The sequence below is a fragment of the Narcine bancroftii genome, chromosome 6 (genome assembly GCF_036971445.1).
Source record: "Narcine bancroftii isolate sNarBan1 chromosome 6, sNarBan1.hap1, whole genome shotgun sequence".
NCBI classification, from domain to species: domain Eukaryota; kingdom Metazoa; phylum Chordata; class Chondrichthyes; order Torpediniformes; family Narcinidae; genus Narcine; species Narcine bancroftii.
In genome coordinates, this window is record NC_091474.1 from 169197785 (window position 1) to 169213248 (window position 15464).

General features: G+C 37.9%; 1 protein-coding gene across 1 annotated transcript in view; it reads right to left on the reverse strand.

The window, feature by feature from the left end:
- Positions 1–15464, reverse strand: part of LOC138736723 (protein downstream neighbor of Son-like) — a 50489-nt gene that overhangs the window by 25567 nt on the left and 9458 nt on the right. The window contains exons 2-3 of the mRNA XM_069886693.1: positions 7522–7994; positions 5296–5487 (exon numbers count right to left, since the gene is read on the reverse strand). Coding sequence (XP_069742794.1) covers positions 5296–5487; positions 7522–7994 — 665 coding nt within the window. The remainder of the gene's footprint in view (positions 1–5295; positions 5488–7521; positions 7995–15464) is intronic.

The window sequence follows — 15464 nt, forward strand, 5'->3', positions numbered from 1 at the left end:
GCCAAAGGGCTTGTATTGTGCTGTAGGTTTTTTTGTTCCATGTTGTAATCCACACATGTCAAACTCAGGCCCGCGGGCCAAATTTGGCCCGTGATATAATTATATTTGGCCCGCAAGATCATATCAAATATGTATTAGAGCTGGCCCGCTGGCCGCCGCGCCACAGCTAATACTACAAATCCCAGAATGCTTTGCAAATGCATTGGCGCCGGTCCGTCAGCCTGCTAATCGCCCCCACCTCCTCTCTTTACTTTCATTAGCATCTGCGACCTGTCGCCCATGTAATAAACCCCTTACGGAAAATGGCCAAACGAAAGACAGAAAATAGGACCTTTCAAGACAGGTGGGAGGCAGACTATATGTTCATCATTTTAAAAGACAAACCTGTTTGTCTTGTGTGTGGAGCCAGCGTGTCTGTAGTTAAAGAACATATGACGACACTATGAAACGAAACACCAGGACAGGTATAAGGATCTGAATGAGAAGCAAAAGCTCCAGAAGGTGGAGGAGATGAAAAGAAGTCTGGTTTTACAGCAAACTTTATTTTATATTTTATTTCTCATTTGTTAATGCTTCTTCTGGAAAGAGTTTAACCAAAACTATTATTAAACATTTATTTTAATAAGAAAAAGTTTAACATTACATATGTTGAAAGAAGAGAAAACATGCAGATGTTGTTGAAAATTTTCAATAAATATTTAGTTTGGCCCACAAGTTAGTCCAAGTTTTTAATTTTGGCCCTCTGTGAATTTGAGTTTGACACCCCCTCAGCTATACATTTTTTTTTAAAAGTTACAATTCTCCAGATGAATTATGCTACTTATCACACATTAGTAGATCAATTGTGATAGCTTATAAATTAAAAGAAATAAAATTTGAACAGTAATTTGAACAGGTTTAATTTCTGTTTCTTGGGCTTGATTCCAGGATTTTAAAAAATATGAATCACTTAACAATACTGGATCACTTAACAATACTTCCCAAGGAAAAACATTAATTTAGAAACAACATACCTGCAGGTGCAAAAAATGCTGATACCAGGAATTTAGTGAAGTACACGCTGCACAATCTGAACTGCAGGGGGGGGGGGCTTCAAAGTTTGAGGTGTTCTTGAACATATTTATATCCCCCAATCAACTTCAAAAAACTTATCATCATATTGTATGCAAATACATCATGTCCCCATCCAGTAGAACAGAAAATGATAATTATCTTATTGACAGCAAAGTGCTTTGAGACATTGAAGCCATGAAATGCATCAAGGAATCCAAATCTTTCTTTAAAAGGGCAATGACCTGGGTTCAGTGTTTTAGGAAATATACTTCAATCAACATACCAAATTGCGTGATTAACAAAAACAACATTTCAATCTTAAATTACACCTCATACAGTGCATTTGTAATGGATCTGAAAATATTAATCCTTAGTTTAATGTTAAAACTATATTTTAACTAGATATGTTTTAATAAGTTAGTTTGGGTGGTTATCGGGTACAAAAACAACACATTAGCATTTTAAAAACACATGGTTCTTTGAGATAGAAGACAGAAGCCAGTTTGAGATGAAAATGGCTGATTTAAGTTGGCAGAAGATTAAAGGATTTATGATGGATTTTGCAAAACTGAAAATAATAAGTGTTATTTCAGAAGCACCTGTGTAAACGCACAGCTATTTTGCTGGTAAAATTCAGACAGCCTGGACCAGAAGAGAACAATCAAACAGTTAATTACTTTGATTCTGTGAGTAAGTGGACAGAAATGCTTTTAGCACATCAATGTCGAAAGACCTCATGAACTTCAAAGACAGAAATGATGTCACATACCATGTGACATGAGAGATTTGCCAAGAATATATTATTGAAATCCAAGACAAAGAAGTCAGTTTAAGGAAACTCACCATCTGTTAAGATGCAGAATTGAACAGCAGCACTCTTTCCTAACAGAAGGGGAAAAGCTGCCTATGTGATACTCCTAATAAAGAGGACACAGACTAAGTAGATTTCAAAAGAGAAGCCTACTTCTGACTAAGATAAAGAAGACAGTCTCATTATTTGGAAAACAGATTCCAAAGTCTTCATTCAAAAGAAGACGATTTGATCATAGAAGACAAGATTTGTATTTTCCTTTTCACAGGAGATACATTGGTGGCTCAAAAAAATGGTCACTTCTGCTTAAAGAATATCTCTCAAGCACAACTCATCAAAAGAATTGTGAGTTTAAAGAGGCCTGAAGATATGATGTTTATAAGCACTTTATAATTATTTCTGAACTGAAAATTTAAGACCTTTAAGCAAGACTAAAATGATGCTGCAGTTTTAAAAATTGACTTGGCAGAGTGGGATTTTATTTCACACACACACATACTTACTTACATTTGCACATGGTAGCGTTAAATTTAGAGATAAATGTAACGTTATTAATACTTTAATAAAAAAATATTATTTTGAATTTACCATTGTCTGGTGAATTTTCCATTGCTGTTCTTTAGTTAGTGCTAACGAAGTCCCTTTAGTCCCAAACAAAATTAAAAGGGTGTTAGTTCGTAACACATTCTATTGTTAAAAATGAAAGAAATTTGCATATTAGACCTAAGGTCAGAAAGACCAGCTCCTTGGACCAAGACATTCATTCATTTTTTTATTTCACATCTTCATTACTCCATCATCAATTCTCTACTTCCACAATTCTCTACCACCCACCAACACCAGAGGCAATACACAATGCCATTTAACCTACCAACCAGCAAGTCTCTGGCATGCAAAGGAAACCAAAGTACCCACGGAAAACCCACAGTCAAAAGGAGAACAAGTAAACTCTACGTAGTCTGCCCCAGACCAAAATCAAAGCCCCAGATACTTTAACTTTGATACAACAATGATAACCATTCTGCCACTATGTACAATCAAACAGAACACAATACAACTGCAGATTTGTTTTTTTTAATTGAAAGAAAATATAAAAAGTTTTAAAATATGATTCTGGTGGTCCAAAAGATCTGCAGTTGGTAGTTTCCAAAAATGTGTAGTTTCAAATGGTTATCGAATATTTCATTCATGAGTTAAATTAAAGTGCTCTTTCTTAATCTTTGGTTCAGATTATTTTCATGCATATATTTGCCTTTAATGGCAATATGAATTTGTTGGTTACATTAATTAGACAACCAAATTCCTGGTTGGGGATATTACATTATTTTGTAAATATGTACTGTACTCATTAAACTCCATATGTGTAGACAAATGTTCATATTAGATATTTTCTTCAAGAAATATTTTGACCTTCATTCCCATCTGTAATTTCTCATTTGTTATATGCTCTGGAACATTAAAATAATGCATTACATAAATGTAATACTTATTTACAAAAATGGGGAGCCTATTTGGCAGGAATATTAATTTGACCATAAGCTTTGTTTTGTCACACTCCAAACCAGTGCATTGTGGGTAGAGGAAAGATTTCTGAGAATCAAGACGTCACCTATAAAGTGGCACAGTTAGCATAGTAGTTAGCGCAACATTCTTACAGTGCCAGCAACTGGTAATGGGTTCAAATCCCACACTGTCTATAAAGAGTATGTACGTTCTCCCTGTGTCTGTGTAGGTTTCCTCTGGGTGCTCCAGTTTTTTTTCCTCACTGTTTAAAAACGTATCAGGTGTGTAGGTCAATTGAGTGTATTTGGACGGCACGGGTTCGAGGACTGAAATGGCCTATTACCATGCTGTATGTCTAAATTTAAATATTTTTAATTTGCTCCCATAGTGCAGTATTTATGACTATTTAGATATATATTCAAAAGTGACCAACAAAATATTGATTGGCATGGGATTCAACAACACTAAGAGGAGATGGTTAGAATCTCGGGATTAAGATGGTCATGGGCTGCCACTTACATGATACAAATATTACTTGCATTTTTCATAGTTCTGGTCTCCATACTTGAGGAAGGATATACTGGCCTTGGAGGCAGTCCAGAGGAGATTCACCAGGTTGATCCCAGAATTGAGGGGGTTGACCTACGAGAAGAGACTACGAGAAGGGATTATACTCATTTGAATTTAGAAGAATGAGAGGAGATCTTATAGAAACATATAAAATTAAGAAAAGGATAGACAAGATAGAGGCAGGAAAATTGTTTTCACCAAAATTAGGGGACACAGCCTCAAGATTCAGGGGAGAAGATTTAAGATGGGGAAGAGGAAAAACCGTTTTTCCCCATAGAGAGTGAATCTGTGGAATTCTCTGCCCAGGGAAGCAGTTGAGGCTACTTCATTAAACATATTTAAGGTCCAGTGAAATAGATTTTTACATAAAAAAGGAATGATGGGATACAGGGAAAAGGCAGGTAGGTGGAGTTGAGTCAATAATCAGATCAGCCATGATCTTATTGAATGGCGGACCAGGCTTGACAGGCTGCATGACCTACTCCTGCTGCTATTTCTTATGTACCATGTATAAACATCATCCAAGTCTTCTTTCATGTCGGAAAGAAATATAGTTAACAGATTTCAACAGCAGTGAATATTCTCAATTCTGATTCAGTGAAGAGGTACCATGTTTCACGTGTCACTTGATAGTTGGTCCAAGAGTGCTACGCGACAAGCTCCTGAGGGATGATGCCAGGGGTCTGAAATAAGCCAATGAACCATCTGTAAAGATAATGTAAATGAAGGATGCCTTGCCTTCTAAAAAGACAGGAATGCCAGGAAGAAATTAAGATCTTCTGACTAAAAATAATACATTTTACTCTTGAGAATTTTATCATTTGCATTCTTTGCCTGTGTTTGGCCTGATTTTGTGAGATTTCAATGGGTTAAAGTCACAGTGAGAATTCCTACAGACGTTTTCTTTCAACTGTGCACTAGTTCCACAATTATTTACATAAATTCAGTGGGAGCAAATTTTATTCCGTGTCTCAATTTTTTGGGTAATGATTTTGGAATTCTGTAAAGATGAATGGTTGTAATGCAGGGGTCACCTGGAGTTGGGAAAAAAAAGTACAATTTATTTTTCTCCTCAAAGAAAATCAAGCAAAAATTTCCTTCACCAAAAATCAAACATGCTGATAAATGTTTCATGCAAAGAAACTTTATACACATTTCTTTTTACAGAATTCTTGTGTGGAAGTATTTTTTATATTTGAGGTGGAAGGCAATTTAAAAAGCATGGAAAAGAGATGATTTTCTCATTAACATTTGCACTTTGTTTATATTGCAATCCTTAACAGCAAAATAGCTTAAAGCAAACAAAGCAGGTTACCTTGATGCCACCCACAATTAATAACTTTTTTAAATGACCTCACCTGTTTAATGTGAACTCCATTAGGTTTTATTATAGTTCCATTAATGGATCCCACACCTGCTACCAATTTGTAGCATGCTTTAGCCCAGGATAAAGGAGTAGGTGAGGTTATAAGAATCCTTGTCTTTATACTCCAGTCAGTATAGCAGTCTGAGTAAACAATGGGCTGGTCTTCATTATATTCACCAGATGCCTATCAAAGTAATTTTTAAAAAAAATTTAATGTCAGAATTTATCCAATCAACATATATAATAGACATAAAACACATTGCTACTTCATTATTGGGCAAACATTTACTTGCATAGTTTTCATGGCAGTCACATTCACATTTTGACTAGAACTATATATTTATATCTATTTAAATTAATTTGAAAATAATGTTCTGTACATCTCTAAAGGAATCAATTGATTGAGGCTTTTTATCTCCTGGGGTTAATTTCAGCGACACTAGTTGTAAAGTCTTAACAAATAAAGACCAGCATTAAAACAAGAAAAATCAGATTGTGTAAAACCAAAGGAGAATACCACTGAATTGTTATTTCCAATTTTTTGATCTTATTGATGAATTCGATACCCTGGCCCCCAGAGTACACTGACTTCCATCATAAGTGTAATACAAGATGCAAATTAAGTTGGGACCTTTTAATGTCAGGTTGGAGTCCCCTTAGCTGGCTTCTAAGATTTCCAAGTTTTCTCCTGGAACTCAGATTTCAAGTTTTTGGATAGTTTATTTTCCCTTGAGGAATTGTGAAGCTTTCAATCCAGGATTGTCTTGCATTTCCTTGATCTTCAAATCATTCTAATGAAATCAGTCCTGGTCCTTCTTGGAAGAGAAGCCAAGAATTTCTTTGTCATTGCCAATTATACCAGAATTCAGTGCAGCCTAGAAGCTGTGGACACTCTGGCTCATGGAGGCTGGATGTTGACATATGAGAGGCACTGCCAGAGAAGAGTTGCTTTTGTACAATGCTTGAAAGCTTCAACAATGATCTTGTAGGATCAGTTCAGTTGATGCTAATGTTTTGGAGCCAGTTTGATGAAAATTACTGAATGGATGAAGCAGTCACCAGCATTGATCACACCACAGGGAATGTAGAAATAATCCCGATGAAAGCAACCCTGCAAAACTGTTCATATTTACTGGAAGGATAAACATTGTCCTCTCCCTGGCCAACAGACCCCCAGGCATGATATGCCAATGGCACTCAATTAGCTCTGTTGGTATGCTTGATTCCAAGCTCTGAAAGGGCAATGGATTAGCAGGTGGACAGTAGAAAAGACTCAAGATTACATTTAAAGCCACCTAATTAAAATGTAACATCCTCACTCTTTCCTGGGAATCCTAGCCCATGACTGTTCAAAGTAGACAGGAAGTATTGGGAAAAAACACAGCAGATCACCCAGCATTCATTGGATGGAAAGGGCCATCAATGTTTCACGCATGAGCATTGGAAACTATATTAAGAAGCGAGAGTCTTCGAATAAGAATACAGAAGCACTTTGTAAGCTATACAAGGAACACACCACCCCATAACTTAATCTGACCTGCCATCTATAGCAATTTTTGTGGTTTCCACGTTGGCCTCTTTAATCACTTCATAACTCACAAAATAATGAAGTAAATCATCCTTAGTATTATAATAAATTGTCTCAAAAGAAGCACATTCAAAGGTATTTTCAAGTTCAGGTCATTTTATTGCTTTCGATTTCAACTATTTCTTCTCCAATTTGTCTTAAATTCTTTTTGCATGATCTGGCATTAGTTTCAGTATTGCTTCTTACTATATTGAGCTATGTTGACTTGGGAATTCTCCCTATCCCCAGAGTTCTTAAATCATGCTTGTTTACAGTCAGATATCAAATCATTCTTCGTCCATTTTCTTGTGAGTTTTTTTTGACCATTTGTTTCATAATTTATTTTGTCATTGTATTACCCAAACTCTTATACCTTGAAATCCACAAACACATGAATTCGTACTAGAAAAAACTGTACCACCAGCAAGATACAGAGGAACACCCAGCTAATGTGTTCTCAGAGCGAGAATGTTTCTTAGATGTTTTGCTCATGACATACTTGTTCAATGTTGAAAAAATTAATACATTACTTTATATTATATTAATAAAGTTATTTTCGAAGTATAGTGAAAAAAATCAGAAACAATTATTATAATTACAGAAATATTATTCACTTGACAATGCTAACTCATTTGTAAATTCCACACTTACTTTAATCTGCAGCCATGGAGATGTTGAATGAAGTGGAATCTGAGTGCAACATTTGGGTTCACCATCTTTAAATCTCTTCAGTTCTCCACTAATATGATTATATTCAGCTTGGAGATACCGATGTTCATCTTTCAAGTCAGCAATCTCTGTATTCAGTTTTTCATTTATTTGGTGCAGTGCCTCACACACAGAAGTCATTTGAACACCTTCACAGCCTGAATTAACTTTAAAGATATCTAGTAGAGTCTGTGCAGCCTCAAACCGTGCTTTTTCATCTTCACCCTCTTGATGATTCAATGATAAAGATGCTACAACTGATCCTTCCTGCTGAACTGTCGGATCAGCTACAGGTACCTCAATTCTTTTTGGAAGATCCTCATGTTGTCTTTGGCCATACTTTTGTTTTGCCTTCTTATTAAATGTCAAGACGTTCTGGGGACAGTTAAAATGGTTTCCAGAATGAGTCAGCTGACCTAAAGTAAAAGAAGAAAACTTGTTATTAAACATCATAATAAGTAACAGGAAAAGAAATGGAAACATGACCAGAAGTCAATTAAAGTTTATAATAAACAGACAGCTGAAAATAAATTATTTTGCTACTTTGCACTTCCTTCTTTCAGCTGATCGCACAGTCTCTTCATGAGCTGTACTCCTTTGAGATAGGGTTGATTTCCACAGAGCAAAATTTTCCTCCTCATCAACACATATTTTACCTCTATATTCAAACAATCAAAGTTGTAATTCAACCCAAGACTAGGAAAACATTACAAGGCTTTAGATTCTTTATCGGGAGAAGTTATTTATATTCAATAACTACAGTAGATAACATGAAGTACTGTCATAATGTCAAAGAACAAAATTAGTAACTCAGCCTGCAACATCATAACCACCAGCCTTCACTTCATTGAGGGCATCTACATTAGGTGATGTCTTAAAAAAAAAAGCAGCCTCTATCTCAAAGATCCTTACCACCCAGGCCATTCCCTCTTCACTCTGCTACCATTGGAAAAAGGTACAGGAGCCTTAAAATGAGCACTTAATGGCATAAGGACAGTTTCTTCCCTGCTGCCATCAAATTCTTGAATAATTAATGAACCGAAGACACTGTCTTCCTTTTCATGCACTGTTATTTTTTATAGTAATGTTGCAAGATGGTTATTATGAATACCTGCACTGATTCTGCCACAAAACACTGAATTTCATGACTCATGACAATAAATTCACATTCTGATTCGATAATTAAATTTGCTATCGAAGTAAACAACTAATTTGCATCATATATTTCCATTCACATACTACAGAGTCAGCCTCCTGGGTTCGAATCCTGTGCGGAATGCAAGGAGTTCGTATGATCTCCCCCCACCCCTCGTATCTGTGTGGGCTTTCTCTGGGTACTCCACCACCATCCTAAATGATTATTGTAACTGGCATTTTTGGTTATTTCAGAATCTAATGCGATGCATCAAAATCTCACAAACTTTTGGCAAAATTTATGCATTCTGTCCAAAACTAAAACGAATGAAAGCCCCTTTTGTACAGTAATAGCTTATCCCAGAGCAGGGCTAGATTATAAATAGACCAGCATGATCCAGCATCATTCATTAAACACCAGAGTCAATGAGGAGATAGTATGAGAGGTTTCAGGTCTTATATCCAGCATCTGAAATTGACAGCATACAATCTGGCAATCTGTTGATGAGTGAAGAATTACATCAAATTACTATCCTATTCTAATCAAATATCTCCTCAATGCTGTTTGTGGTAAGACAAAAAAACCCCTGATCTGGAGCAAGAATTTGCACAAATGACCTGTCTTTATGCACGTTAATTCAAATTTAGAGCGAAAACACAGAGATTGGCTGGCAATTTAAAAAACATTTGTTCAGAACTGATGAATTTCAGTCGCACTCATGCAAATAGGACACAATGTCTGCGGGATGGTTAAATTTACATTCTAAAAATACAGTCATCATGTGTACCAGAAATAAGAGCTCCTAATATTTTAAATAATGAAACAGAAAATGACAAAAGAAATCCCATTAATGCCATTGGAAGATTGAACATTTGATTATATTATCATGCATTCTGCACACTACTCTTCATGTTAGCCAATGGATCAGATGCTAACAGCCTCAAGAATTATTATGATCTTTGTCCTAGCAGCCTAGCTCATGAGACACAGAAGCAAGAATAGATCAGGTGGCCCCTCACCTTCTCTGTCATTGAACAGGCTCGAAACTGATTTAATTTTGTTTTCAAGTTTACTCTCTTCCCCCAATCCTCATAACTCTCGATTCCCCAATAGCATAAAAATCTTTCTAAGACTGAAATACATTCAATGATTCGGCTTTCACAATTAATTTTGTGAGGAAATTACAGTAATCCAAAACCTTCAAAAATATTCCTCCTCATCTCTATCTTATAAGAGGAACCCTTGTTTTAAATCCATACCCCTAAATTTAAGACTTTCCGCAAGCAGAATCATCCTTTCAATATCTAAACTGTAAAGTCCCCCTCAAAATCTTGTATAGTCCAATAAAATCACTTATCATTCTTCTCTACTCCAATCAGCATTGGTCTAGCATGTCCTTTCATTTCTCATACAGCATCAACTTCATCCCAATAGTCAGCCAAGTGAACCTCGGCACGTTAAATAAAGCTTCTACCTCACAGTTCCAGCAAATCAGGTTCAATTTTAACTTGCAGTGCTATTTGTGTGGAGTTGGCAAGTTCTCCCTGTGACCATGCAATTTTCCTCTGGGTGCTCCAGGTTCCTCCCACATCCCAAAGATGTTAGTTTAAGTTTATTTGTCACAAAATACTTTGTACAATGAGAAGGGTTCTTCTGCAAAAAGGCCAACTGGTTACCTCTTGCATTGCATACAGCCATGTAAAGTGCACCATTTAGAGTGTGGGATTACAATGAACAGAAGGATTAACCAAGCAAGGGTATAATGAGAGTAATGTTAAGGGGTTCATTTAGGAGTATATAGCTGCAAGGAAGAAACAGTCTCTAAGAGTGCGTTTTCACATTCTTAAACCTTCTCTTCAGTGGCCGGAGGGAGAAGAGACCATGTCAGGATGTTGCAGGTCCTTCAGTATTTTGGCTGCCTTTCCTTGGCAGCAGATGTAGTTAGGAGTCCTTGGAGGGAGTTATGTTCTGAGCTCCATTCACTCTTTTGCAGTTTGTTTGATCTTGAGTAGAGCAGCTTCCATACCATGCGGTGATGTATCCAGTCAGTATGCTTTTGATGGTGTACCTGTAGAAGTTGAGAGGGGTGGAGGGACATGTAGTCTTCCATAGTCTTCTATGTAAAGGCATTAGTGTGCTTTCTTGATCATCATTTTGATGTGCATGTGCTAGGTCAATGGAAATAGTTAATCCTAAGTACTTGAAAGCGATCTACTCTTTCGACTTCAGCACCGTTAATGTGGACGGGGGTGTGCACTCTGCCCTCTCTGAAGTAAATGATAATTTCCTGAATCCTATTGACATTGAAAAAGAGGTTATTATCTTGGTACCATGCCAAAAGCCTTTCAATCTCCTTCCTGCATTCCAGTTCATTATTTGATACCTGGCCCACTACTGTGGTGTCATTGGCAAATTTGAAGTTTGAGTTGGAACAGTATTTTGATTCATGGGTATAGAGGAAATATAGTAGGGCTCTGAGTACACATCCTAGAGGAGCACTAGTATTGAGGGTGATTGTGGAGATGTTGTTATTCATCTTCTGATAGACAGGAAGGATTCAAATGCAGATGAGGGTACAGAGGCCAAGATCCTTAAGTTTGAGAATGAATTTGCTAAGGACCATGGTATTGAAGCCAGACCTGTAGTCTAAGGTTAAGCGAAGAGCTAGGGAGATGATATCTGCTTTGGATCTGTTTTTCCCGATAGGTCAATGTGGCCTAGCTGATGGAGATCGTAATGAACATCTACAATATCTCAATGCAGCAAGCCACGGTCCCCGCAGGTTGTAATGCAGCCATATCATCCATGTGCCCAAAAGAGTAACAGTAACTGACTTAATGACTACTGCCCAGTGGCACTGCAAGTTAAAAGTGAACCTGGGTTGCTGAAACTGTGAGGTAGAAGCTTTATTTAACGTGCCAAGGTTCACTTGTTTCACTATGATTATGAAGTCCTTTGTGCAGCTGGTGATGGAATGCATCAAATTAAGTCTTAGGCCCATTCCATTTGGCCTACTGTCCAAACCAGCCAACAGATAATGCCCTGATCCTCCACTCTGTCCGGACATACCTAGAAAATGATGCCTCATACACCAGGCTCTGTTCATTGACTAGCTTGGCGTTCAACACAAAAATAGGTCATAAGCTAGTGGATAAACTGTCCTCGCTGAGACTCAACACCCCTCTCTGTGACAGGATTCTGAAGGCTGCTCTTCATCAATGACAGCTCAGCCTTCAATACCATTATTCCCTCAATGTTGGTCAACAAGCTACAAACTCTAGGCCTCTGTACCCTCCTCTGCAACTGGATCCTTGACTTCCTCATTGGAAGACCTTAGTCAGTAAGAATTGGAAACAATGTCTCCTGCTCACTGATTATTAACACAAGCACACCCCAAGGGTGCGTGCTTAGTCCACTGCTCTACTCATTATACACCCATGACTTTGTGGCCAGGCAGAATTCCAATGCTTTCTGCAAGTTTGCTGATGACCACAGTTGTCGGCAGAATCACAAACGGCAATGAGGAAGCGTTCAGGAGGGGGATAGATCAGCTCTTTAGTGTTTACAAAAGTTCAAACCAGATTATGGAGAATTACAAACAGCAATGAGGAAGCGTACAGAAGGGAGATAAATCACCTCGTTGAATGGTGAAATGACAATAAACTTCCGCTTGGCGTCAGCAAAAGTGAGGAGATGATTGTGGATTTTAGGAGGATGTCAGGGGAACACGACCCAGTCCTCATCGAGGGCTCAGTAGTAGAGGGTCAAGAACTCCAAGGATTTGTCCTGGAGTCTCCACGTTGAAGGAATCACAAAGAAGGCTTGCCAGCAGCTATACTTTGTGTGGTGTCTGAGGAGATTTGGTATGTCACTAAAGAGTCATGTAAACTTTTACAGGTGTATCAGGGAGAGCACTCTGGGTGGTTGCATCACTGCCTGGTATGGAGGCACCAACTCTCAGGACAAGAATAAACTCCAGAGGGTTGTTAACTCAGACTGTGACACCACAGGCACCAGACTTCACTCCATTGAGGACATCTATACAAGGCAGAGTCTTAAAAGAAGCAGCCTCTATCCTCAAAGACCCTCATCACCCAGGCCATACCCTCTTCACTCTGCTTCTTCTTCTTCTTTGGCTTGGCTTCGCGGACGAAGATTTATGGAGGGGGTAAAAGTCCACGTCAGCTGCAGGCTCGTTTGTGGCTGACAAGCCCTAAAAACGATCACTCAGTGGCACAAGGACAGCTTCTTCTCCGCTGCCATCAGATTCCAGAACAATCAATGACCCAAAGACACTTACCTTACTTCACTCCATTGAACAGTGGGATAAACACGCATCCTTGGGGTGCGCCTGTGTTATTAACCAGGAGGAGACACTGTTCCCAATTTCTACTAACTATGGTCTTCTGATGCGAAAGTCAAGGATCCAGTTGCGGGGGTGGGGGGGGGGGGGGGTTGGGGAGGAGTTTACAGAGTTTGTAGCTTCTTGACCAGCACTGAGGGAATAATGGTATTGAAGCCCAAACTATAGTTAATGAAGAGCAGCCATATGTGTGAATTGCCATTTTCAATGTAATCCAGAGGTGAGCAGAGAGCCAACATTACTGCATCTGCTGTGGAGTGGTTGTGACAATAGGCAAATTGCAGTGGGTCCAGATCTTTGCTTAGGAACATGTTAATTCTGGCCATGATCAGCCTCTCAAAGCATTTCATCACAAGTTAGTGCTACTGGGTGGTAGTTGCTGTGGCAGCTCACACTACTCTTCTTGGGTACCAGGATGATTGATGCCCTTTTCATCAAATTTGCAGAATATTTGACAGTAGTTGGCCTCATCAGCAACAAAGATGAGCCAAATTACAGAGTAGGTGGTTAAAGGGCTTATAAAATGGTGCAAAAACAGCAATGCGAGTCTCAATGTGGACAAAGGAGTCAATTGTGGACTTCAGGAGGACAAAGGTCAACCATGCTCATCAACAGTTCCATCATGGAGAGTACAAAGCTCCTTGGCATGCATACAAGGGACAACCTATCCTGCACTCACAACACCTCCTCTTCAGGAAGGTATAGTAACGGCTGCACTTCCTAAGGAGGTCAAGGCTACCAGCCCCCATCTTGATAACAGGAGCATAATTGAGAGTATCCTATTTGTGTGGTGTGGTAGCTACAAAGCATCAAACCAGAAGTCTATACAGAGGATCATTAAAACAGCCAAGAGAATCACTGGGATCTATGTAAATGTAAAATTTATGAGGCATCTCTGATTCATGTGTTTTGGGATTGTCCAAAACTAAAAAGATTTTTGGGAACAATTTTTCCAAACACTATCAGTGATTCTTAGGATTAAAGTGGAATCTTGCCCTTGTATTGCTTTATTCTGTTATTCTCAACTGGAAAATGTTTCCTTGAATTTAATTCAAAAAAAAGTTGTAGATTTTACTTTATTGATAGCCAGACAAACCATTTTGATGAATTGGAAAGATAGTTTGCCACCTATTCGTATGGAGTGGATACAGGATATTATGTCTTGCTTGAGTTTGGAGAAAATTAAAATAATATTAAGATTATGATTGAATAGGATATGGGACCTATTTATGGACTATTATCATAATTTGATTACACAGGAATCAGGCAGTGCGCTTACACTGGGAGAGCCCGAGAGTGTGGGTTAACAGCTCTTTGAGGGCTGTGCATTTGCCTTTCTCCTGATGGTGCTGTAGGAAGTCTTGCCACTGTGTCTTGATTGAGTGTGCTCACGACATAGAAGTAGCGGGTGTCGGCGGTGGCGATGTGTTGAAGCTGAAACTGAGCATCGGCCTGCTCGAACCACACTTTTTTTTTTAAATTTTTTTATTTTTCACACCATTAATCACATTAACCATGATACACATTTTTTCCTTTTCACACATATACAATGTCATTTTCTCCCCCCCTCCCTCCCTCCTCCCCTCCCACCCTCCCCACCTCCCCCCTCCCGTCCATTTAAGGTATAAAATCTAGGATACATTAAACCAATCAGACAATGTTGTCATTCAATAAAAATACACCAGAAATTCCACTGAGTCCATTCTTTTCATTTCCTTTTCCTTCCGTTAACTTAGGTAGTGATTGTCCCCGGTAGGTTTTCGCTATTGTGTTTAATATAAGGTTCCCATATTTGTTCGAATATTTCAATATTATTTCTTAAACTATATGTTATTTTTTCTAATGGAATACATTTATTCATTTCTATATACCATTGTTGTATTTTCAAATTATCTTCCAATTTCCAGGTTGACATAATACATTTTTTTGCTACGGCTAGAGCTATCTTAACAAATCTTTTTTGTGCATCCTCCAAATCAATTCCAAATTCTTTGTTTTTTATGTTACTTAGGAGAAAGATCTCTGGATTCTTTGGTATATTGTTTTCTGTTATTTTATTTAATATCTCATTGAGATCTTCCCAAAATTTTTCTACTTTTTCACATGTCCAGATTGCATGAATTGTTGTTCCCATTTCTTTTTTACATCGAAAACATCTATCAGATACTGTTGGGTCCCATTTATTTAACTTTTGAGGTGTAATGTATAGCCTGTGTATCCAGTTATATTGTATCATACGTAACCTCGTATTTATTGTATTTCTCATCATTCCAGAGCATAACTTCTCCCATGTTTCCTTTTTTATCTTTATATTTAAATCCTGTTCCCATTTTTGTTTAGTTTTACCATTTGTTTCCTCATTCTCCTTTTCTTGCAGTTTAATATACA